At 28.2% G+C, this 27,141-nt stretch overlaps 2 protein-coding genes across 3 annotated transcripts; both read right to left on the bottom strand.

The window, feature by feature from the left end:
• Positions 1-367: 367 nt before the first annotated feature.
• On the bottom strand, positions 368-10,312 carry LOC135929779 (nonsense-mediated mRNA decay factor SMG9-like). Of its 2 annotated transcripts, none has more exons than XM_065466489.1 (9): positions 10,176-10,312; positions 10,077-10,132; positions 9,938-10,035; positions 9,424-9,754; positions 6,081-6,333; positions 5,327-5,437; positions 4,603-4,704; positions 3,210-3,348; positions 368-516 (listed from the first exon to the last, which is right to left on the bottom strand). In XM_065466489.1, exons 1-9 carry the CDS (start codon positions 10,264-10,266, stop codon positions 438-440), a joined length of 1,260 nt encoding a protein of 419 aa, XP_065322561.1. In that variant the 5' UTR covers positions 10,267-10,312; the 3' UTR covers positions 368-437. The 2 variants fall into 2 exon arrangements, with proteins under 2 accessions (XP_065322561.1, XP_065322560.1); XM_065466488.1 differs by lacking the exon at positions 368-516 and adding an exon at positions 2,139-2,288.
• Positions 10,313-15,864: 5,552 nt separating this feature from the next.
• On the bottom strand, positions 15,865-26,768 carry LOC135929731 (uncharacterized). The gene is made up of 5 exons (XM_065466433.1): positions 26,651-26,768; positions 23,465-23,836; positions 20,190-20,744; positions 18,874-19,072; positions 15,865-16,046 (listed from the first exon to the last, which is right to left on the bottom strand). The coding sequence occupies exons 1-5, from the start codon at positions 26,766-26,768 to the stop codon at positions 15,935-15,937; spliced, it is 1,356 nt and encodes a 451-aa protein (XP_065322505.1). The 3' UTR covers positions 15,865-15,934.
• Positions 26,769-27,141: the final 373 nt, after the last annotated feature.

Here is a 27,141-nt window from a genome sequence, read left to right as displayed (position 1 = left end):
AATGTTAGAAATTATATTCCTTATCTGTACAGAAGTACTTGCTAAGCAGATGCACATTTGTTTTGAGATTTAAGGGTAAAGTTAAGGATCTCCCTAATGTATTTAAAGTTTTCGGTTGGCAAACTAATATGTTTTCGCGCCTTTTATCAATTCTGCATTTACAGAAGGAACTTTGGTATTTGAAGGCAGTATCACTAAATTTTAAATTAGTGAATATTGATAATGATCGCGGGTGGGGGGGGGGGGTAATTATAATGCTAATATTAAAAACTGGATTCCAAGAAAAATTTTAATCTCGAAAAAAAAGAACAAACTCGATTGATACAAATTCAATCATATTTTTTCTTAATATTATAACTTATGCTTGTAAATTTATTAATATTCTTATTTAAATAACAATTCCATTAAAATATAATATTTATCTACAAAAAATCATATCAAAATATGGCGTTTTTGTATTCGTTGATAAGAGGCGATATTTTCAAGGCTTCCCATATCTTTCGAGCATAATCAAACCTTGTAAGTTAAAATAAAAGAATATTCAATATTATTTAGATGAATCATTAACTTTCTCCCCCCTCCCCCCCTCCCACACAACTTAAGAATATAATAATTTCTTCCACTAATATCAAATTTCTTAATTCTGAATTTTTATCTAATATCTCCCAATTTAATTTATAATATATATAAAAAAATACGTTAAAAATAATTGCATGCCTAACTTCTATCTCCTTCATTTCGGAGTAAAGATATATTTTTACCACCCATAGGGTTAAAAAAAACATTTACAAAAGAATTTAAAAATCTTTAAAAGACAACGAAAAATTAAGACTGGCATCTATCAATTTATAAAAAAGATTTCAATTAGTCTAGGGAATCTTTAAAACTTAAAATATTTATATAGCATATTTTTTAAAAAATTTCGTCGCCTGAGTATTTGGTTATTCCACAACTACTTTTTGTCAAAAATGACTTTTTTTAAATATAATCATTAAGATTATATTATTCTATCTACATAAAAAAAATCTGAAATATTTACAAAATAAGTAAAATTATAGCCAATTTAAGGTTATATAACATCATGTTGGCTCAATTTTAAAAAATGACTCTCCTGTAAAATTACAAAAGGTGGAGATGGAATAATCTAATTCTCAGGGCGACGATTTTTAAAGACTCAATTTTTACCTGATTATATTTAAGCATGCGCATAATATATATTAGTGATCTGCATCGGGTCTAATTTTCCAGGCCTGAAATATTTTCCAAAAAAATTGTCTGGCCCGGCTCGATTTTAATCGAATTTTTTTATTTGTCGCGAAAAACCCGACGCGAAATAAAATTTATTTGTCCGCCCGGTCCGGCCCGAATTTATTTAGATTTATAGAAAAATTTAATTTTTACAAATAAAAAATAATTTAGCGTCTTGTTTCTTGCGAAGTAGTTGATTTTTAAAACGGCTAACTCGATATTTTATCCAGAGTTATTACGCAAGCCTAAAGACTTCATAGAAGGCACTAACGTTTGGAGATATATTTGTGAAATCTTGAGGCTCAGGCAATATTTTTCTGGCTAAAATATTGAGTTAGTCGCTTTTAAAAATCAATCGATCCGTTTAACAAACACTACTTTCAAGAATTATAAAATATATCAATTTATTTAACAAAATGTAACGATATCATTTTTGAAAATGTAGGCCCGACCCGGCTCGATTTTTTTAAAAAAAAATGTCAGCCAACTCAGCCCGAGCTAAATTTATTTTTTTTTTTTTAAATAAGCCCAACACGGCCCGAAACTTTGCGGATTTCTAATATATATATGTGAAACTCAATTTATGAATTTAAGACAATTTTGCCGTGAAATTTGTGGTTAAGTTATAATTAATATATATAATATATAAATCGAGTCATATAACAAAATTATCAAAAAAATATATAAGGCAGGTACTATTACGTTAAAAATAAATTCAGGCAAGATCAAGTCTTCAAAATATTGTGCGTTATGAATAATTTAAAATGTAAAAAATTCCTGTCTGAATACCAGAATGACCTATTGTAAATATATCTGTTCTTTATTATTATTATTATGTGTTTATAACGCCTGTTCATTTAAATAGTATTTTATATATGTTAACATGTTTTTCTACATTCACCTTAAAAGTCTTTTATACATATTCCATTTTTTATTTTCCTTAATAGGTTCATTTTATCGAATTATACGAATACCAGATTAAATCGTCGAGTCTACATTCGAGTTCTGCAATGGAAAGGGTTTTAAGCAGGGTTCTGAACCTGAATATGGGTTCAGAAATTTAAAATAGTTTGGTTAAGCATTTTGGAACTACAGACCAAACAGAGACAGATTTATGGGCAGCCTATCAAATTTGAAATATAGACCAGGGCCGGTTCGGACCTTGGTTTTCGATTGAGTTTATGTTAGAGATCAGCAAAAGTAAGGCAGAGCCTATTTTTTTAAAAAATTCAGGCCGGATAGGGTCGGGCCTTGGAAAAATTTTAAAATATATCTTAATGTATCAACATTAAATCATATTATATCAAAAATGGCGCCATTGTTTTATGTAAAATAAATATATTTAATTTTCATTTGCGGAAATTTGACACGTTATAACATATATCTTTTATTTTGGGCATGATGATTTAAAAAAAAAATCAATTTCTATAATTTAAAAAAAATTCGTGCCAGGCCGGCAAAACATTTTAAAAAAAATATCGGGTTAGGACGGGTTTGAAAAATGGATGCAGATAACTACTTTCTCTTATCAAAATCAGTTAAATAGAGTTTAAAATTTCTAACCTGAACTCGGATCCAACCCTGGTTTATAGACAGCCCGCCAAAGGACTGTCTATACTCTAAGCGAGTGAAGGGGTTAAAAAATTTAAATAATTCATCTACGCCTAGTTTTGTTGGGAAACTTCGATTTAAGCACTTCTTAAATAAATGGCTAAATCAAGATCTTCGCCAAGTATTATCTAAGCTTGAAATTGTGCTTATAGATGACAGAAAAGTTTGGTCCTTTTTTTTGACCAAATCTCAAGGCTTAAAGTAATTATTTTTTTGACATCTAGATTTAGACGATGATTTAAAAAGGGCCTAATACGATGTTTTTTTACTAAATGGAGCAGAATTCGCTTAGATAAATTAAGTGAGAAATAAAAAAGGAAAAATAAATATAGAATTTAATTCTAATTTACCATTGTAGCTCGGTCAACGCATTTTGCCTAAAAATTGCAGTTCTAGGTAAACGAGCAATTCTATCTTTCAGGGATTCTGTACAATTATAAAAATCCATGTTCGTATCATTGGGATAAAGATTGGATTTGAATTTCTTGGCTATATACATAATAAAATATTTAAATATAATACAGCTACCGTTATAGTCTAATTTCACCTTTTATAATCTGCATTTATGAATTATCACTGATATAGAGTTTATTATCCTTTTTTTAATTATTACATATTTGTTAACTATACATTTTTTTTTTGTATTATATAAACTGCTTTAGTTATTAAATTCTCAAATTATCTGGCTCTAGGACATCTAGACAAAGTTGGTCCATGGAGACTAAATTTATTATCTTAGCGGGGGGGGGGGGGGGTGAGAACTTGCTATCAGATAACCTGAGCATTCTTTGAGGAAAAAAAATATTATTTATAAAGCGTAATTTCTTTTATTTCCAAAAATTATTACTTTTTCAAGAAGTTAAATTAAATTAGAAAATATATATAAAAATTAACGTTTCCGCGGTCTACGTGAGAAATTAATAGTACGCGCCTAATCACGTCTGGTAAAAATTTTGGGAAGGCCATCACGCCTAATAATGTAAAATTTATTTACCACTCGCGTCATGACCCATCGTGTCACGCGCAATTTCACGGCCCGCGCCCACCTCTAGTCAATACAGAGGAATAAATAACATTAATCTTAGTGTACCATCTCAAGGGACCGAAGCAAATGGATCACTGTAAGGATATGATGATTAATATTAATAGGCGAACATCTGGAGGTTTTACAGTATCTTTAAAGGTAAATGATCTCAAAATCAAAAACCTTAAAAATATCTGGAAGTTCATATCAGAGACCTGCAAGCCCGACCCTAAACTCGACCCGGCCGTATTTTAATTTTTTTAAATTTACCCGAAAAAATCGGGGCCGGGGCGTAACTTATCTAGCTTCCATAATGTCATCTAAGAGGAAGCATTAACCACCATATTTATTTATTTCTTATATCATTTATCACTATCATATGTAAAGGATTTTGTTTCATCTCCTTTGTCCCCCAAAATCCCAATTTCAGCCTCGTCATAGCGGGGGAGTGACAACGTCTTTTGGGAGGATAATGGAGGTCTAAAAGGTTCCCCGTGTTCTGGGTCTACACTAGGATCACCGTCTCCTCGATGGGCAGTAAAATCCACCTAGAGGGGTTCGATGTCAGGAAGGGTATTTAATTTGTAAATACCTTACTACAAAATTTTCTAATGATTAAATCAGAGGGAAAAACTGGCCAACCTAGGCAAACCCGGAAATCGCCATTGAACGGAGAAGATGATTATGTTTTGCAACAAATTGATTAGCAAAATATTTACCAGGTTCCAAGATTTCTTCCTGGCTCCAAAACGGAAAAATAACGACATTGTTGTTCGATTTTTGGTCATTCTTCAAATCAACACAATCGTTAGAAATGCGCTCTGTTTTTTTTAAAAAAATAAAAATAAAATATATATGGAGATAGGTACCATCGTGAAAAAAAAACAGTTTTAGCAACTGAAGATTCATATCAAATAATGTAGCAATTTCGAACTCAGATTCTAAATTTCTAATGATCAATCATGTACTTAATGAAAGCTCGTTAATCACCGTTTCATATTCTGGCGAGTTCTGTTTCTGTTTCATGTTCCTGATTAAATAATAATCCAAAGACCTGCAGGCCCGGTCTTAACCCCGGTTATACAGGCCACGGGCTGTATTTTAATTTTTTAAAAAAAAATAATACCCGGGCCGGGCCGTATATTTTAAATCGCCATTATTAGCTATAAAAATTAAATATTCCCTATATTTTAAAAAAATATCCGGACAGGGCCATGCAAATGGTGCCTCTGCAGGTCTTCGATAATAATGCAAGAAATGTTAAAAGATAACAAAAAAAAATGGATACTAAGTGCTAAGAATTCCCCCAAAATAGATTTTTTTTTTTTAAAAAAACGAGTTTTTGTTTTTTTCAAGGCCCTTTAAATGAAACGAAAAAAAACCGTAAACAATAAACATTTAAGAATTTTGTTTAACACCAAAAAAATTATTATTACAATTTACTTTTATATTTGAAAGAGGTTTGTTCTAAGCAAGCATCTAACGTTTTATAAATTCTTGATCTGTTCGGGTCTTCAAAATCAAGAATTCTTTCGCATTTGTTGATTACGTAGACTTTTATATATTGTATAATAATTTTTTTTTTAAAATGACATTTATGTCAGATAAATTTGAAAAAATTCCACAGATTCACAAATCGAGCAATTCAATGTTCAAATAGGACAAGTTAGTTAAATTTTTATTTAATTTAACTATCGGAGTGGTAAGATAGGGTAATGTGTGTGTTGGGAGGGGGGGTGTTTTTTATCTAAATTGTTTGCAGATTTCTTGCTAAAACAAACTAAGAGGTCCCAGTTTACTCGCCACTTTATATATATCGTCGGTATAGAATTGGAGGGCTCCCACTCGACATTTTCAGAATTTTTGAGTTACAAGTGAATAATAATAACTTATTTATTTCCAATATATATAAAAATTTGATTTAACAAATATTTTTGCCAAAGTTATAACTTCTGTCAAAATTGATCAATAAGGTTTTTCCTATATTAGATTTTAAACTTTAATGTTGATTTTCTCATTTTAAACATTTACTTTGCGCAAGTGGAGTACTCCAATTTTAGGCCGACGATATATAGCAAAAAGATGTATTTAAAAAAATTATTTTAATTCCTGGATATGATTTATAATACAGCAATTGATACAACTTTTAATAACACATTTTTAGCCACGAATCGTTTAAAAAAAGACTATAATGTACCTATATTGGGAGCTAATGGGGCAAGCGTATTATGCGGGTGTTTTATGTCACCATTTTCCATATTATTCCCTTCTTTGAATGTTAAATACTTTTCAAGGTTAGGTTCTTCTGGATAGCTAGGGGGTAAGCTCGCATTCAGTGAAGGCCTGATAAGTTCACTCAATTGCAAATATTTCATTATATCCTGGTCCACGTTCCCACTTTCATCCACGATCAAAATAGTGTCACAAACAGATGTTAAGAATGTGACTAGCTTTTTTTTGCGTTATTTTTATTTGAGAGCTATTTTTAAAGGAATATGCGAATTTGTGGAATAGGTATAAAAATGCGAATATCGTCTGCCAAGCAAAACCTCTAAGTGACTGACATTTCTTTTTAAAATGTTGTCGAATCTTAATGACCATTATAAAACCTTTTAATCACGTAGCATATGCTCTTATTTTGTCGAATATGCAAAACATCATAACTGATATTTTTTAACAGTAAAGAAAGTTACATTTTATAAATAATTTTTTCCCTAAAGAGATATACCGAACCCAATTTTGGCACATCGATACCGGTTTTTAAATTTTAATTATCCGGCTTCGTCTTACCCGATCTTAAAATATTTGAATTATCCGGCAGAAATTTAATTGGCCGGTTGGATCGTTTACCAGATATTACTTTAACTTTCTTTTACTTAGAAAGCAGTGTTGTTGAAAGGCCCGTAATCAAAATTTTAACCAAAATAATATTAGGGAAGCCTAGAGATGTCGCTAATAGATGCCCAAACCTTTCTGACATCTGAGGAGAAAAATCTTGAGATAGCTGCTTTTAGAAAATAGGAAATCGAATCGTTTAGCAAGTAAATTTGATTCAATTAAAAAATACATTTGAAAATCTACCAGTATCTTAATCGGTAGAATAAATCGTATTCAATATTTTGTTCCTCTAGAGATACTTTGCTGGAAATACTTTGTTTGATAATTTCGCATATTATTTATGATACCAATGTTAAATTGCCTTTATTTATTATATTAAAATTAGTTTTATGTATCATTTGATAGTGTTGTTAAACAGACCATTTTTGAAAATGGCTAACTCAATATTTTATCCAGAAAAATAGTACGCAAGCCTGAAGATTTTGCTCATAGAAGGAAAAAAGGTTTAGAACGTATATTATCAAGATCTCGAGGCTTAAGCAACATATTTCTGGCAAAAAATAATTGAGTTATCCGTTTTGGAAAATCGACTCAAAAACTACTATCTTTATAAGATATAATATAGTTGAAATTTATAAACTTTTCTATATTTTGCGGCTATATTATTGTCATTTGATGTAAAAATACTTGATACCTAGTGTGGTTAAATAGCTCAATTTGAGCTGATTTTTAAAAAACGGCTGATTCAATGTTTAATTCAGAATAATATTACGAGATCCTAAAGAGTTTGCTCATAGTTGGCACAAAGGTTTGGACATCTCTTAGCGAAATCTCGAGGCTTAGACAATATTTTTCTGGCTAAAATATCGAGATAGCCGGTTTTAAAAAACCGGCTCAAATCGAGCCGTTTAACAACACGAATACCAACCTTTATTACATATCGTTTAAATGAATAAAAATAATCCAATTCTCATCTAGATTTCCTATAATTTCAAAGAAAAGTAAGTCAAAAATTGGTAAAAACCAGCTGATCATGGTCAAACTCTTATTTTTAATCACATGACCTGTCAGATTTAACAAATTATTAATAAACTCAAAATCTTTAATCAACCCTAACCATAGCTTTGTAACCTTTAATCCTACTTGTTAAACTTTACACATATTTCATCCCATTAAAAAATTTCCTCGAGTTGTATTATCATTTTATTCTTCAAAGAACTGGCCGAATCCAAAAAGGAAAGATCCAGATAAAGGCCGGTATATCTCTAATAAAAAAAATTGTCCCTGCTATATTTCAAAAATGCTATTTAGAAACGTTTTGCAGTCTGGAGAGCAATATATAAAAAAAATATATTAATATCTAAACTAAAATGCATTTTATATTGGGTCATTCATTTCACGTCAAATAGATTTAAAAAAAACATGATCTGTGTAGGACCCTTTGAAATTTGGGTAAATTTTGTAGACCAGTGTTCAAATTTTAGCATCATAGCTCCTAAATATTTGAAGATATCAAGGGTCAAAGTATGAAAAAATGACCTAACACTTATCGATTGCCAATTAAAAATTTACGAAATAATACTTGAAATAAAGTGCATTCATTCAAATTTTTAAAAAATATTTTTGAATTGTAGCGGTCCATTTAGCCCCATTTTTTAAGGTTCAAAATGTAAAAATAACGAATTTCTTATTTTTTTTTATAAAACTTTAAACAAATGTGACACCCAATTTATATTTAAAAAATTTAATTAAAAAAAACGATATAAACAGAATATTCTTAACATTTTATTAAAAGGGGATACTAATTATCAGGGATTTTCAACCTTCAACTGAGGCTAAATGCTACGTTAAATAAAATATTTTAATAAATAGAATGTATACCAGGGATCCGCAAAGCATGAGTTGCTTTAAAAAATAAACAAGCTAGGCCAGGCTAAAAATTTATACACAAATATTTGATGGGCCAGACAATCTATGCATAAAAAATTGGTTGAATTATATTAAAATCCTTTAAAATAACAATAAGCTTAAATTTTACCCTAAAACTGCTTAACTAAGTCAAATCTATATAAAATACTTTATACCCTATTTTACAAAAGAATGACCATTTTTGGCCGGACATAATTTTAATAACTAGCATTGAAATTTGTTATATTTTTTTTTGAATTTCAGTTAATTTTTTGATTAGTGCTATAAATTACAGTATACTTATTTCCTTTTATTTTAAGAATCTAAGTAAAATACTAAATCTATAAATAAAATTTTGAATTCACAAAAAAATCAAGTTATTTATGATATGGTGGTATAAATAATTACAATATAATTTCCTAAATTTTTAATAAGCCAGGCCTAATTTTTTGCAAAATTTAAATGAGCCAGGCCAGGAAATTAGTAAAATTATTGGGCTTAGGTGAGCTAAACAAACATAATTCCAGGCCAGGAAACTTATGCATTTTTTAATAAACTAATGAGCTGGACTTTTAAAATTTTTGAAGTATACATTTTATTACTTATTCTTTTATGTAAATCTTAAATATAAATAAAAATTGCATACTTTAACCCTTATATCACCAAAAATATGAGAGCTAAGTGCTAAAAATTCAATATTGCTTATAAAATTTCATAAAAATCCCAGAGTCTGCAGTAAATCTTTAACAATTTGACTTGGAATGACCCACATATTTTGTCTTTTCAAGATATACCTGAATATCCTTGATTTCAAAAAATTTCTGCACATTTCTCACGTCAAAATCTTTATTTGTATCAATATCTTTAAAATTAGAAATTTCAGATTCCTGGATTGGATATCCACTCCTTATATCTTTTGTTTTGGTGATATTTATATCTTTCATATTCCTTTTAAATTGGTTTAACTTATTTAGCAGGGTAGAACTTTCTAACAATGGTCTTGTGTCAATCCACATATTGCGGGCAGTTGATATGTACATGCGGATCGATCTAGATTCAGAGACTAGTTCTTGACGACTAGATAAAGGTTCTGATTTAAAATGATTTTCCAATTCATGGGAATCACTTAAAATTTTTAATATAGTTATTATCAAATATTTAAAAGAATTTTATAAACTAAAACATAAATACCTATAATATTCAGGTAAAAAATTAATTTTAAATTTAGAATAAATGAAAATCTATAAAACTTATCAGAAATATTAAATATAGAATAGTAACAAGCTATTAATTAAAATTATAAATTACTTATAAATATCAGCAATCTTTGAAAGTATAAAGGATTTCCCACAATATTGTTTACCAATTACTCCAATTATATTGTAAGCAGTATTTTGAGTAAAAACCTAAATTAAAAATAATTACATTTTTATAAATTTATTAATACATTCTTAGGTTGATCATTCCAGTTATCATTCTTATCTATTATTTCAATAAAATAATCTAAAATCTCTTAATTCTTTGATTTGTTCATACTTTATAATACTTAATTTATGTTCTTGCTTTTCAGCTTTTTCATTGCTAATTGATGGCAAAGCTTTAGGAGCTCTTGCTAAAACAATTGGGCGAGCTTTCATTCCACCCGATTTTACGAATATTTAATTTTGCTAAGAAATCAAGCCAATCACACGATTGATATAAATGTCATTCAAAAATAAAATATAATTTAGAAAAATACGAGGTGAAGAAGAGAAGGGGATTCATTATCGTATCGTATCCTTCACTGAAGAAACTCACTAGCTTCCACCTTTATAGGGCGTCTAAATTGAAGTAGATTTGTATCTACTTTTTGTCAGTAATTTACCAAACTGTCAGGGCCAGTTTAATTAAAGAGGAATGAAGGTGCCTTTTTAAAGATAGAAAATAAATAATTGACAAGAATAGAAAAATAAGAAAATATATAGACAAATAATTGTGTGCTTTATAGATATCTTATTTTAATAGATTAGTTTAATTCTTGTTGCAGTTTTGTGATTATATGTTTTGAATATGAATTCTATAAGCAGAAAAAAATATTAAAACATTAAAAGATAACCTGTTGATAGTGGTTATTAGTTTTTTGTTTGTGTTATTCCTTTTCAATATTCTATCGAACATAAAAATCAGACGATCGCTAAATTTGAACACTATAATCAATTTCAAATAAAAATAAATAAATCATTTGGAAGGCGTAGATATTTAACGCTTTACAATATTTTTGACAGATGTAATTTATAAGCAATGACTTTATCAATCATTATTCGACTCATGTATGGATATGCAGTTAGAGCGACAGATTTCAGTTGATATTCTCTGTCGAAGGTAGAAGCCTTCTTTTGGATCACCTGTGATTAAACGTAACCTTTGCCCTTGTTTTGAATAATTTTAGGGCTTGGGGTCTAAATGATCCACAGGTATCTGAGACTACCGGAACAAACAAAACATTCTTAAGGTTGCTATATTTGTTTGTTTGTGTTTTCGGTTTTCGTGATAAAGTTGATATTTTACTTGAAATAAATGGTATTTTGTATATCTGATAAATAAAATTATTTGTTTTAAAAATTTAGAAAATCAGATCGTAGATATTTGTCAGGTTATTGAATTAAAATAGTATGCAAAACATCAGAAAATAAAATGAAAATTGATATGTAATTTTAATTGACAATTTTAAATAAATTTTAAATATTAATTTAAGATTTTATAAAAGATATTTTTATCCAATGATATCAAGATTTTATAATATCAGTGCAAAAATGAATATATTAAAACAAAATTTTTTTTTTAAGTACGTGTAATGCCTTAAATAAGAAAATTGTGTATTTTATAGCATAATAACCAGAAGATGATAAAAAATAATGATTATTATAACAGTTTCTAATTCATCATAAAATTTATATAAAAAATAATTTTATTCGTCGGTAAGTATCGATTCAACCTTTAAAAATAATTTTATTCGCCGGTAAGTATCGATTCAACCTTTAATTTCTATTTTTAATATTTGATCCTAATATATTTAAAAGTATTATAATAAATTCTTTATAAAAAATGATTAAATATGTCATTCGTTACAATGATATTTATATAAATAGGAAACAATTAAAAACATTTATTGATTCAATCTACCTATTTTTAATGGTAATGATATAACACTAACGTTATATATCTGTATTATTAAAATCTTATTTTATTTGACTTTTATATCTTGATAATAAAAGTAATTAAATAGTTTATAATTTAGAAATGAGAAAAAATTATTATATTTTTATAAATAAGGTATTTAAAAACGATAAACGCCAACTTGCGGATATATTATTTTCGAATCATGTATTTTAATTATATTATATTTTAATAATTAATATTTTATTTAGTATAGTTTTTATATAAATTTTATTTTACAAATAGTTTACATGTCATTTTAAATATATATAATTTTAAAAAAAATAAAAGTACTGTATTTAAAAATAAATAAAACTAAAAATAAAAGAAATATAATTATATATTTAGATTTTAAATCTGGGTCGGGCTTTTATGATTATAAAAGGAATCATCTGTTTTATTAAATTAAATAAAATCAACAAATAAAAAAAATAAATTTTTTTTTTAAATTTAATCCAATGATAGAAGTTTTAATTTATTAAAAAGAAGATAATTTTTTTAAAGTTATAAGAATGAAATTTGTGTTATTTGTGTTATTGATCATATGGTTAAAAAGTGTGGTTGAGCTATGAAAAGTAAAATAGAAATTAACTACTTTAATAATATTATTTATAAATAAAAAAACTGTAAAAATACAATTTAAGCTTTTCTTCTATAGGGAAGCAATAATCATCACAAAATAATTAAATAAACTAAAAATATTCTTTTAAAATTACAATTTTTCATATCATCATGAGTATACCGTAACTGATTTTTATATATCTAAAAATAGCGTATCAAAAAAAAAATTAAACACGCGTTCTTAATGATTTGGCCCAAATTTAATTATTATAATTATAAAAATAAAATGCAAATATATATAAATACGATTCACCAATTAGTTTCTAAAATAATTGAATACATATTGACGTCGTCATCTCTCCAAAGATTGACTCAGAACATAATTATTTAATTTATATTACTTTATTATTGAAGTATTTTTATTTTTTGATGCTGATACGCAGTCGAAAATGGGATACCAAATCAAATTTTTTTTTTTATAAAAAAATTATGTAAAAATTAACAAAATATATATTTATATATATATTAATATTAACTTTAAAATAAAGAGAAAATGTAAACAAGTATAAATATATCTTAACGAAATGCTCGTCATAATTTTTATAACTTCTTTATATCATAAGAAAATGAATCGTGTAAAACTAAGATAGTATATAACAGAGTTGTTAAAAGATACTTTTTAAATGGATCAAGATACAGATACATCGTCTAAAATAATATCTAGATACCGATATTTTATTAAAAAATCTATCTAGATACAGATACAGATACCACATTTTTATATCTAGATACAGGATCTAGATACTTGTATCTTGATCCTTGTATCTAGATCCTTTAACAACTCTGGTATATAACATTTTCTAAATTATCTTGAATCGCTAGATATCATTCTTGATTAGTTGATAAATTATTCTAAATCATCAAAATATTTTCTCATTATAAAACTCTATTTACTATTCAACTGCGTCGGGCCAAATTTTTCAAGCCCCAACATGCCCCAATTTTTTAAAATTAGTCGTAACAGGCTTAGCCCGTATATATTTACATATGGAAAAAAAATTATTCTACAAACAAAATATATTAGGTTATTATTGCTTAAGCCTTGAGATTTCGTTAACAGATGTCTCCCTAACCTTTGTGAAATGTATGTGCAAAATGAAAAATTAGCTTGAATTAAGTTGGGTGTTTATCGAGGGTTGGGGTGGATGAGCATGTTTGTAAAAAATTAATTAAAATGACTAGATCCTAGTGATAGGTTAAACATGATTCTGCATTCATTTTTTAAAAATATTATATACTCACCTAGGGCGCATAGGGGCACATAGTTTGGTCAAAAAAAAAGAAGTGTTTTTTCAAAATTTCACTAAGTTATAAAAAGTTTAAAATATAATATTAACATTTTTTGATTCCTTTTAATAAGCTATATATGATTCTGCGTTCATATTTTATAAATTAAGCTTCCCTGAGAATTTATTTCTTATAAAATTTTACTATAGCATTATTTTTATTTTTTTAAATAAAAAAAAACATTTTCTAAATCATCTTATAAAACTAAATACGATTCTATATTAATATAATTTAAATTAAGCTTCTGCGTGGGAGCTCCTTGTTTCCGGGGGCGCATATTTTAGTCACGCCCTTTATGAACGGGAGAGAAAGCCGCGATTGATTTTTGCCATTAAGAATTTCTTCTTGAATGTAAATAAATAAAGTTCCTTCAAATATTCATGAATCATCCTCTCACTGTTGGCGAAATAATCTAAACTTAAAGAAGAGGAGGAGCTTATTGTATTATACCTTGACAAATCTTCTCATCTTATAAATAGAAAGAGAATACCGAATGTCTAATGATAAACATAGAGATATATCGTTCTTTAAAGTAAAAGCGATTAAGCAGTGTCCTGGTTCTTATTTTAGAAATTTACTGGCTAAACAGATTTTGAACTTGAATACGAAACTATATAGACGGCTAAACAGACGATTATTTAGAAATTCGAACCAGGATAAGGCCTTAGTATTTATTTCCACTTTACGGAAAACCCATTTAGAACTCCATGTCTCTATTATAAAAAATCTTATTAGATAGGAGTTTCTTTGGATATTTCTATTTTACGTTTAAAATATATATTATCTTTACATAATTTCCGTTAGAGTGGCTGAAAAATTAAAAACACTTATTCTAATGGTAATATTTTGTGATTTATTAGTATCTATTATTGTTTAACCAGTATGTCAGTAAAAGTAAAATTGATATTAGTAATAAAATTTTTGGCAAACCTTACGATTTAAAGACGGCTGAAAGTATATATTCTGAAAATTTTTTCAATTTTTAGTGCTTAGTTGTATATTATTTTTATTCCGTTTGGTAGACAGGATAGAGATAAAAAATAATAAGAAAAAATCTACAAATTGGCATTATGCTAGTAGCGTCAAGGGGGGGCATAGGGGCTATAGCTCCCTGAAAATTTTGAATATCCCCTGACAAAAAAATTTTTTTTCTTAATTGGCTCCCTAATATCCCCTGAACTAAAAATAAATTTTTTGATAACCCCCTGAACGATTTTTTTTTATAATTCTAATACGTATTATATATAGATTTTAATTTATTAATTAATTAGACTATCTAAATTTTTATTATATGAGTGCTATTTTAATTAATAGATTAGATTAGATATGTCAGCTTGCAATCAAATTCTGTGTTAAAAATAGAATATCAATATCACTCAAAATGTCTAAATTTAATTTAGCAAGTTGAAGCTTAATTGATTTTATTATTTAAATTATTTTATAACCCTAATTAAATAAATAAAATCATTTATTAATTGAAAATTGACAAATTTATTAATGTAATTAGCAGAGTTCAAAATCACTAATCAACTAAATTATTCATTTTTAAATTTAATTACCATACTTTTTCCTAAAAATATTTTCAAGGTCCAAATGATTATAAGAGATTTCTTTATAAAGTAGATATATAGTTGATAATTCTCTATTATATAATACTGGTTATAAAATATTAAGTAAAATGCTACTTATACAGATATATTTGACAGTATAGAATATATTACAGTTAAGATTTAATAAATGCTTCTGATAATAAATATAAGTAACAATTTGCATTCAATTCTTTTATGCCATCTATTTATTTGAAAATATTATTAAATTAAACAACTTATCATTCATCCACCAATGGATGTAATCTTATTAGATATCTTTTTTCCCTTCTCTTTTACGTGTTTTGAGGAGCTATTTTTTTCTTCTTTGAAAAATAGTATAAATGAATCTTAAGCAAATATTAATTATAAAAATTAATATTTTATTAAGCATGTATTTAGCTTTATTTTGAATATCTATCAATTGAGACACTATTGTTTGCAATATATAAATAGAATTATATGATACAGCGGATATTTTACACTTTAAAAATAATTGGTGAAAAGAAAAACTTCATGTATTTAATGAGGTAGTTTATATATATTATCTAATGTTTTTGGTATCAGCTCCAGATATATGCTTCTGGATTAGAAGTTTAGGCGTAGAATTTAGAGATTACCGGATTTGTGGAGAACGTTGGCTAGATACTTTAGATATATAAGATGGATTGGGTGATTCATTCAAAAAGTGATATTTTTGACGTCGTACATAGATTGTTTTGGATTTTCTTTGAATGATTTAAATAAATATATTTATGTAGTATATGTATTTTTTTTGAAATTGTTTTCATATTTATAATTATTATTATATAATGGTAGAAGATTTATAGAGTATAAATTTAGCACTAAAAATTAGTTAGAAACTATTTCCTTTCCTAAACCTTAAAATATTTAGAAAATGTTAGGTTTTTGTGGTTATTGGTTCAGTTTAATCCTTTATATATATTTAATAAATGTTAAATGATAAAACTTTATTTTTTTTAAATATTTCAATATTAAAAAACATTACAATAAGATAAATGATTATAAATATTTAAAATATACAATAAAACAAATTAATTAAAAAAGAGGAAGAATAAATATAGCGTAAAATGTGAAGGATAAGGAAAGAAGAGTAAGTCTAGTGAAATCTCTATTGAGCTTATATAATTCGCTTTAAGGATATCATGGCCATCTGTTAGAGGAATAAGCGTTCTCGAGAATTGCTAGTAAGCTTGCAGATGTGAGATCCTAAATCTTTGAAGAAGGATAATGCAAGCCAACCAAAGGAAGTTAACGTTGTGGATATTATTAGAACAAAGATAAGGTCTCCAGAAATTTCCGAATATTTGGGAAATTATAAGCTGTTCATTTGCTCGAGTACATTTAGAGTTCGGTTGGATGGGGATAATGAACCTATATAAGAATAGTTCCCTAACAAAAAATTGGCCCTGTTTCCATGGGATCAGGGTAATTCCGCCAAGCCGTTTTACATCGGATCTAAAAAAATCGTTATTAAAAGTGTATTTTTTTATATAATGGTGTTGTAACAAGTTATTTAGTTTATTTTATAAAAAAGTTTTTCGAAAAGATCTAGAGATTTGACGAATAATCTGATTTTGAAATTATGAACCCAATTAAGGACTAAATGATCGTTTAATATATTTACCATAGATTATTTTGACGATCAATTAACAACTTTAATAATTGTTATCTAGCTAGAAATTCCTCTAACGAGACCCGATAAGATTATATATTAAATATATGAGGAGGGTATACTTTTATTTCAAAATGATAGGTTTGTATCTTTAATAAATGGCAAAATTAAGAAACGTAAGATAGGTGTTAATCCTTTTTTTCATACGTCAAACCAAATGGAATGTTTCTAAGACGAGGAAAGGTCTATAGGAGATGTCAAAAATTTATATTATAATGGAACGTAAAGTTCCAGAGATGATCTTTGTAATTGTTATAGAGGATTTTCTTATTAGAAATTCCTTGCCGAAGTCATAAAGGCTAAAACAAATAGTAGACTACTAAAGATATGAAAAAGTGATCTTATTTTACGAGAAGGATGTTTAAGAATTGTGAGAAAAAAAGATATAGTGGTAAATGGAAAAAGAGGAGATGAAAATTAAATAAAATTATTGTAGGATAATCTAATCTAGGAATACTTAGATTTATAAAATATAGAATAGAGGTTTGCTAAAATTTCGATTTTGGCGACTTTTAAAAATCAGCTGAATCAAGATGTCAGCTAAAACAATTATATATACCTAAGCCTCTAGATAAGAGGGTCAAGCCTCCCCCAACAAGCAATTATAGAGACTTAATTTATTTGATTCATACTCACCAAAGTTTAACCAGAATTAGAAATTTTAAAGGAAGAATCAATGTCTTTAGCAAACATTCGAATTGAATGTACTATCAATCAAAATCAGCTACAAGAAGGAAAAAAAATCAACGTAAAAAAAAAGGTTAGAAAAGTGTCAATATATAAGAATCTACTAACCTTTTGTACGATAATATATAAATTTACTTGGACATAAAGAGAATCTTTTAACTTTTTGTACTAATAGATTGTTCGTTTATTGTTTTTTCCCGATAATTTACTTTATTAATATCTATCATTTTTTGATGAGCATCGCAATGATATTTTCTTTTACCACCCCTTAAAATAACTTTTTAAATTTCGGCCTTAACTGCTTGAAAATCTTCAGCTTTACCTGAAGATGCAAGTAAGAAAGAAAAGAAGGAAATGCTCCTATTAACCCCCCCCCCCTCTCCTTATATTATAAAAAAAATTATCAATGCACTAGTGGTTATGACTAGTGGAAGCAATATCAAATCTTAACCTAGGTAACCTCCGATCAACGCCAAATGTCACCGACTTAGATATAACATCGTTTAACCATATACTTGCGTAAAATGTAAAATTGGTTGATAATTGTATATAGTCACTGCAGACATGCAAGGCATGCAGCAATTAATTCAGGTATTAGCCGTTTTCTAACGGGGGTTAGGATACCAAACATCCTGAAGCACTTATCATCAGATGATGACAAAGGCCAGATGGTTTAACTTCTATACCTTGGTCTATAAGTAAATCTTTAATTTCACATGCTCTACTTTATTTTTGCAAAAATGTAAATTCTAATCCGGTTAATAAGCCGAGAAATCAACAAATTAAATATTTTTTTATCAATCGTTATCTCTTACCTTGGACATATATTTAAGAGGAACTTCAACAAAGAGCTCTTACATCATTTAAAATTTGAAATATACTTTGTTGTCCAAATTCCGTTTCTATAAAATTTATCGTTTTTATTTTTAATATATTTATTTATTAAATTGTGGGAAAAAAAAGAAAAAAAATTATTCCATTATCATGATATAATTCGTATATAATATTTTATAACTTGAACCATTAATTTATTATTTTACTATTTTTATATTACTATTAACATCTTGGGAATTTGAAAAAAAAGCGTTTTAAATAATTAAAAAGAATTCTTTAAAAATTGATTACTATTAAAACTTACCAAAGCAATAATAATAATAATAAAAAAAATTAACTTTGAATAATAGCGATCGAAAATAATTCTTGCGGCGTAGAGGAATACAGTCAGCAAGGACGTCAAAACTATGATTAGAATATGCAATCCGTGGAATTGACATTTGGCTCCCAAATACCATCCCTTGCACTGACACGATTTCACTGATTTTTTCGTTAAGCAAGTACCTTTATTTTTGCAATAGTCGCTCGGACATACATCTAACGGAAAAAAAAATCACTTTTTAAAATAAAACAAGGATTTCATTGTTCAAATTTTTTTAACTATCCCGCCCGCGAATCGCGATTTTTGAAAAATTCACTCCCCCCCCTCTCCACCTGCTCATTTGTCCGTTAATCTTCTTTTTACGTTTCCGCCCTCCCAATGTTTAAAAATTATTTTAATGGCTGGGTTGGCTCTTTATTTACTTATTTTCGTGTATTTTTTAATTAAACTGATAAAATATGCTGGATAATAAAAGAAGTCTCTTCTGCTCATTTCGTCCCAAAAATTTAAAATTTATCCGCCATCGCCCGCCTACTGTTTAAATTTTTTTAAAATTCACCCGCTACTCTCTCATTGTTTAAAATATGGAAATCCCTCCTATGCCAGCCAGGAGAATGGGCGATTATAGGCTGGCTGGGTAAAAACTCTCCCATTTGCCGATCTCTATTATAGGTACAAATAGAATCTTATATAATGCACTAATCACAAATTGTTAAATATTTAATTTCTACCTCACATTAGGATATCAATCAACGATTAATGAAAAATTTCCCATTTCGGCTGTAGAAGTCTGCAATAGTCAGATTTTGATCCGAACATCCTCCCATTCCTCTCATTGATTTAATTTTTTTTAACCCGCTAGCTGGCACCGCCCGCGTACTATCAAAAATATTTGCTTAACCCCCCTCTGCCCAAAGTTTAAAAATTATTTCAACTTGATTTTAGTCAAACTTATAAATATGCCATAATATTAAAATAAATAAAAAAAATGATTTTTAATGATTAGATGTCTGTTAATATTTAATACGCCTGCCCATCATCCGCCCATTTTTAAAAAAATATTCTTTAACCTGCCCACTTCCCAGCCTAGTGTTTAAAATCTTTTAGAAAGCCCCACCCCCACGTTCGCCCGTAAGATAATCGGCGCGGACTTCAGGGGTGAGGGCGAGCTACCCATTGCAGACCTCTAATGTGGATAATGTGGGGTTTTTAAGAAATTGCCTGAATGACTAGAAAAAACTAAATAATGATCGCATTTAAACAATTAAACAACTTTTAAATAGTTTTAATCACGAGACGAGAGTAAATAATTGGAGAGAAATAATCTTTTACTTTTACATATCACGTTAAATGCCGTTTTATGAGTGACAATGTTTTGAAACCCGTCCTTGCAACGACATTCGATAAACCGATCTATTTTGGATACGCAATACGAATTTTCGGGGCAAATATTATACTTGTCAGAGTGTTTTTTAGGCAAACTCGCGACTAACCCATCGGCGTCATCGTCATCATCGTCATCCATGTATTTACAAGGATCGGCAGTAGCAATTTTTAGGATCTGGCCATCGGTCAAATTTAGAGGAGAATGGAGTGGGGTATGTTTGATACCTTCTTCCAAGGTTTCTCTTAGGATGCTCAAGGTATCGTTACCAAGTTCTGCGTAAAGGAAATCCGTGTGGGCTATAACAGAACCCCTGGTAAAGCGAAGAACGTTAATATCTAAAAGCCTACCTCTTCTGACTTTGTATTGATTGAAAAATACTTGGAAATAATTTAGAAGTCTCATAGCTAGTTCGCTGAAAAAGGGGCTAGTTGGATCTGTCAATCTGCGATCAAAAGCCATGTGTATGAGCCTCACCCTGACGGTTACCCTAGAACCTGGTACTATGTTTTTTATTTATAATAAAAAAAAATTTATATTCAAATAATCTCAATTTAAATATTTATACTTTTTGCTATCGTAAAATTAGAGGCACTCACGTATAAAGATCAGATTTTGAATATAATCTTCAAAAAAAATTTAAGATTTTATCTCAAAAATTTTTTATGCATTGAATACTATAAAATATTAACGATGTAAAAGACTCCTCTACAGAAATTAAGGAAGATTGGATGAAAGATGTGCCATTCCTTAAGAGAAGCAAGTAATCTCTAACCAACTACCAATCTATAATTAATTGCATCTGAAATAAATTAGAAGCATAAAATATTTTAGGAGCCGGAACTTGATGGAGTTTAAGAATTACTACGCCGTTCTTCCGAAAAAAGTTATCCAGTATTTATTCAATAATCGAAATATCACATGATTTCTGAATGTATTTTTTTCTCTCATTAGTTTATTTGGTGATCGAAAAAGCGTTTAATGAATTTTTTTAGATGGTATGATTTGGTCAATTATTGTTGTACAATTTCATAGCATATTCTTCTAAATGTTTGGAGATTGTAAAAATGGTAAATAAAAGCGTAAATTTCTAAGGAACCATTTTATTTTAGGATTTAATTTGAATTTTAGATTATTTAGTCACATATATATAAGGTCTCCTTCATTTTTGAACAATGATTTTTTTCTATATTTAAAAGATCAGGGTAAAACACTCAATAAAAGTGTCATATGATTTATCAAAGAACACAAAAACCTTATATGAATAAATGCGTTTGCTTTAGTAATTCGCCGTAATGTTATCGGGTGAATGTATTGAGAGTAAAGCATTTAACGGTCGTATATTTATCCAAGGCTTTTTTTTCCACCATCAGTAGTGAATGCACTATAACGCGATCCCCTTAATATTTTTTTCTAATGACTTTGCGTTAACGCTGTCATGGTAATGTATTTTCGCGATTAATAAAAAATAGGCAGAAGATGTTTTGCAGTAATTATGGGATACCCAGGGGAATTTAACTAATATCATTCTCATTGATGCTCTCTTAAATAAAAAAATATTCTTGATTTCAAACTTGAAATTTTTGGACTAACATTAATTGCTAATCTAAACTGACGATTCATTTGTTATAAGTAGCGTACATACATACAATGAAGTCAACTGTAATCAATGCCATTGGCTGCAGCAGACGCCTATAAAAGGAATTTTGTCTCGTTTCACATTTCGTCTAAATATTTTACAATCGTAGACTTCAATGTATGCACCTCTTTTCTTACATTTTACTGAATGAATTGTCAGTCAGGGATTAGCATTAACCTCATTGTGTACGGCACAGAGCATATTAATTATCTATTTACTTTAGACTCGCTTAGTTAAAATCATCATTCGTCAACTATGTACAATTTTTGAAAGTCGTTATTAAGAATTATGAAAGAAAACAACATCTGCTGTCTCTTAACTGAAGCGTTCTAGCGATTGAGGTAATAAGGGTTCAATGTTAAATTTTAAATTGATTATTTTTTAAGCATTGGAGAATATTGAATTGGATATAAATCAGAGACCTGGCCCTGGAAATTTTTCTAAAAAATTTATACAACATGAATTATTATATTCGTCAATTAGATATGGTTATAATGATTATATATAGTTAAGATTAATATAATGTTGGGTGAAAGTTAACTGTAACTAACACTCATAATATCTATTACATAATATAATTATAGTTTTCCTGCCATGGACTAAATACGCAAAGGATAATAGGTAATAAATACATTATTATATAATATTATGTTATATTTTATAATAATTAAAATATCAGTTTTATTTTTTTTATAAATACAATTAATATAGTATATTCTCAAAATATTATTTACAAATATAGTATCAATTTGTAATATACCAAATATCTGTTTAGAATAAAAATTAAAAAAAAAATATAGTGTAGTGATGTATTTTTAAAAACGGCTAACACAGTATTTCATCCAATAAAATATTATGTAAGCCTGAAATATTTGTTCATAGAAGGAGCAAAGGTGTCTAGACATATAGTATCAAAATTTCGCGAAAAATATTTAGTTAGCCGTTTTTAAAAATCGGCACAAAGCGAGCCGTTTAACAACATTAGCTAATATGCTTGCTGCTTATTAAATTATAATACTCGACGAAAAATACGATAAAATGCCTTATAAGTGTAGGTGATTTTTTTGTATATATCAGGTCGAATATTATTTTAAAAAATTCAGAGTCGGGCCAAAATTTTTTTCAAATATCCGGGCCGGGCCTAAAAATTTTAAACCCGGGCCGGGCCGTAAAAAATCCACTGCAGGTCTCTGATATAAATTATCAAAAATTTTAAAATACTGGTTTTACTAGCGATAATATATTGTTCAAAATATTATGAGGTTTTATCAATTAACACATTTTCGGCGCTTGAAAAATGATTGGCCAATTAGTGACGGAAGATTGTTCCATCTGAGCCAATTTTCAAAAACCGCTAGACCCAATTTTAACCAGGAAAATCATTGCCTAAGCTTCACGATTTGGATAATAGAGATCGAAATAGTTGTGTTGGATAGAATACTGAGTTTACCGTTTTTAAAAATTAAATGAAGTGATTTTGTATCACTACTCTCAATAGATATCATAACAACACTGTTAGTATCAGGTTAAATATGTTTATATTATAAATTTTTCAAATCAAAAAATTTTTATTTTTTTAATTACCTGCGCAAATATTATTGACGACATCGATGACACTAGGTGGTGGACACATGCAATCCATCAATCCGGTAGTCTGCAGGACGCATGTCAACGGAGCCTGACAAGATTGAAAATCGCATAATGGCATTGCACTTGCTAATTCTCTACCTCGGCTCTCCCGATTTTCAAAACGGGTCATGGAGCTCCAGCTTAAGCCCGGTCTAGCAGCGTGGATGTAAGAAAATAATCTGTCCGATTCCACGTTTTCACCCGGGTCCGCGAATAAAGCGTCGCTGTAGAAAAGATCTTCATCTTGATCGCCATTAGTTTTATTATAAGGGTTCGATGTTAGATTCTGCTGAGTGCTGTTAGAGTATTCATTGTTCGATAATCTGACTGATAGCAGATAATTAGTATATAAGTAAAATTCACATTAGCGTTCTACATTCGGCCTAATTTTTCAAACCCGGCCTAATTTTTCAAACCCGGCCGAATTTCAAAAAAATTTTCCCGGCTCGATCCGATCTTGAACAATGTTTCTTATTTGTCCCTAGATACCCGACCCGTAATAAAATTAAAATTATTTATCTACCCGGCACGGCTCGAATTTATTTAAGTATAGAAATTCTAAATATATTCAGTTATTTGAGGAATATATGAATCTTCCTACGGAGATAACGCACTTGTGATATCCTAAATGAGAAATACCTAAATATTCTTTTATATCGAAACATTTACACTGAATTTTTTATCTTTATCATCATTTATATATTTTAAAAATTAAACACGGGATATCAATATTTTAACCAAAATAATATTAAGCAGGCCTGGAATATTTTTGCTCTTAGATTATAAAAAGGTTTGGACATTTATTAACGAAATCTAGAGGCTTGCATAACATTTTTTGGCCAAAATATTGGGTTAGTTCGTTTTTTGAAAAATCAAGACGTATGACAAACACTACATGATATATTTACTCATTATTGTTGTAGCAGTTAGAAAAAGAAGAAATAAATTTGATATATACTAAGTGTCAGTCATTTTTCTGACATGAACAATTAATTTTCCTCGGGGAGAAAAGTGGGATGTGGAGATCACGGGATGACAGTGTGGGAGGGCAAAGAGATCAAGAATGCACGGTATATATTGGATGACTTGGACTGATCTTAAAGATTTCACAATGTAATTTGGATAATTATTGTTTACTCGTTTGCATATAAATGTTAATTTTCATATTATCAATTTGTGATATTGTTAAATAAAGAATTTGAAGGAAATTTCATAGTCAAGAGGTTTTTAATTTTCAGATTAGGTATTGACAGTGTTGAGAGTAAGGGTTGTTTATTCAAGTTTTTTTTACAATTATTATTTTTGTTAAGCTGTAGGGGAAACCGAGCTAGTAGGAGCAAGAGGCCTGTTGTATCCCCGGATTATATTTAAAAACAGGACACGTTTAGAAATTTAAATTTAATTATGTAGTAGCATAAAATATTTTATATCCCTAAAAAATTTTATGATAAAATGTGTTTTTTAGGTAAAAACACCACAATATTAGGTGGCATTTAAAATATGAAGAGTTAAAAAAATTGACACTATATAAAATTTAAAACCCTCTTTTCGCATTTCAGAAAGATTCATTGATATATCATGTTTTGAGTATATTTCTTAGAAGGTATTAATTTTATTAGTAATTAGGGGCTAGTAAGACTCAGGGCTAGTCGGATCAATCAAATCATGTTTACAAATATGATATAATAAAATATATTTATGTGTAATAATATAAAATAAGTTTATCATTGGCTACTATTATATATTTAAATCAAAATTCATATTTATAATACAATAGTAGAATTAGGAAAAAATAAAATAATTTATTACAAATTTTACACATTTTTTTTATAATTCGAACAATGTAATATTTTTGTCATTTTTATATGAATGTCCATTAAAAATAATGCAATAATAATATTAGTTATCTTATGGGAGACTTATAATAACATAATTGAATCTACAAGAACCCAGGGTTAGGGCTTGAGCGCATAATATGACTTTTACTAGAATCAATCTTGAGGAAAAAGTAATAAATATTTAATAGATTTATCAATGTATAAGGTTAGGTGAAGAGAATGATATCCCTCGACAAATACTGCAGATAGACTGAAATCCCTATTTCCCAACCTCATAGTATTTTCCATCTTAAGTGGTAATAATTTTCGGACCTATAATGATTTTGACAAAAATTGCTGACTAGCCCCTGGCCCCTATATTTTTTTTAAATTTTAATATTTAAAAGATTCTATAAAAATGTTTTAGTTATATTTCAATTTTTGTACAATATATGGCCCTTAATTTCTTATAGAGAAATTAAGCTTAATATTTTTTTTTAGTGTACTAACAAAAAATATTGACTCTTTATTTCTTACAAAAATTTAAAAAAATATCAATTTTATTTAATCATATCATAGATGTAGCAAGGATTTTGGTTAAGAAGGGAGGGACATTATTGGCTGGAGTATTCCCTCTTAAATTTGATTGGAGGTTTTTAGGTCCAATTATTGCGGCCTTTGGCTATATCAGATTTTTATAAAAATCATTATGGAAGAATTTCGAATTATAGTCATTTTAAATTATTAATTTTTGCTACTAAACAATAATATATCGAATACAATTTTTGATGTGGGGAGAATTTCAAAATTTAAGCCAATCAGAATCTAATATTTTATAAAAAAGAATAGGCCCAATTCATGATTTACACTCAATGTCTCATTTTAAGATTAGGTGACATTATTATTGTTTTAAATAATTTTTTGCCCTAGAAAATATTGGCACAATTAGTATACATAAATTACATTTATTATACTATAAAAATCTTAAAACGATTTTTTTTTAAACATACTTTTCACGTGAATTTAAATGCAGGCTTTAACTCTTTTGAAGAATTAAATTTGAATATAATTAATTAATTTGTAATCGTTGACTATTTTTATTTTGAATTTATTGTAATATATTGCCCACAAATTGAACGTTTCAACGCGAAACGCAAATAAAAAAACGTAATTGTTTATATTGAACCGTTAATTTATATTTTATTTTAATATGAAACGTCTAAATTTAAAACAAATATAAAAAAAATTCTGTCCAATTTAAACGCATAAAAATGTATTATTTGCGTTTTGAAATGTTGCGTTGAAACGTTCAATTTGGGCGCACTATTAGGTGTTCTAACAACTGTAGGCTTCGTCTTAAACTCATCAGATATGATCTGGGATTGAACCAAGTCAATGTAACAGTTGTCTGAGCTCATCACTGTGTACCATTCTTTAATCATTTATGTATATTAAGAAAAGGGGCAATGTTTACAAGATTTGGTTATATTCAAAAATATATAAAATAATTTTTTTTACATTATAAATTTTTTTTTATACATAATTTATTATATTTTTCCTTAAATAAAAAAAAAATTATATAAAATGTTCAAAATGTTCGCAAGTTTGGCCCTCAATTTCATTAAAGCCATAGGAAAAAAATGAGACAGATCACAGGGGACCCTGGCGAAGAATTCGTTGGCAGATTTCATCTGCCGGTCTAATTTTTTAAGCATTCGCTCTTCTCTAGGGTCATATGTACCTTTTTTAATATGTTTTTTTCTGAAATATATTGATTTGATTTTTTTTTAAATGGTTCGGTTTTCAAGTGGGATG

The sequence above is a fragment of the Gordionus sp. m RMFG-2023 genome, chromosome 5 (genome assembly GCF_954871325.1).
Source record: "Gordionus sp. m RMFG-2023 chromosome 5, tfGorSpeb1-WG-v2, whole genome shotgun sequence".
Lineage (NCBI taxonomy): Eukaryota > Metazoa > Nematomorpha > Gordioida > Chordodea > Parachordodidae > Gordionus > Gordionus sp. m RMFG-2023.
Note: the sequence above shows the minus strand (reverse complement) of the source record. Positions and strands in the feature narration are given on the sequence as shown.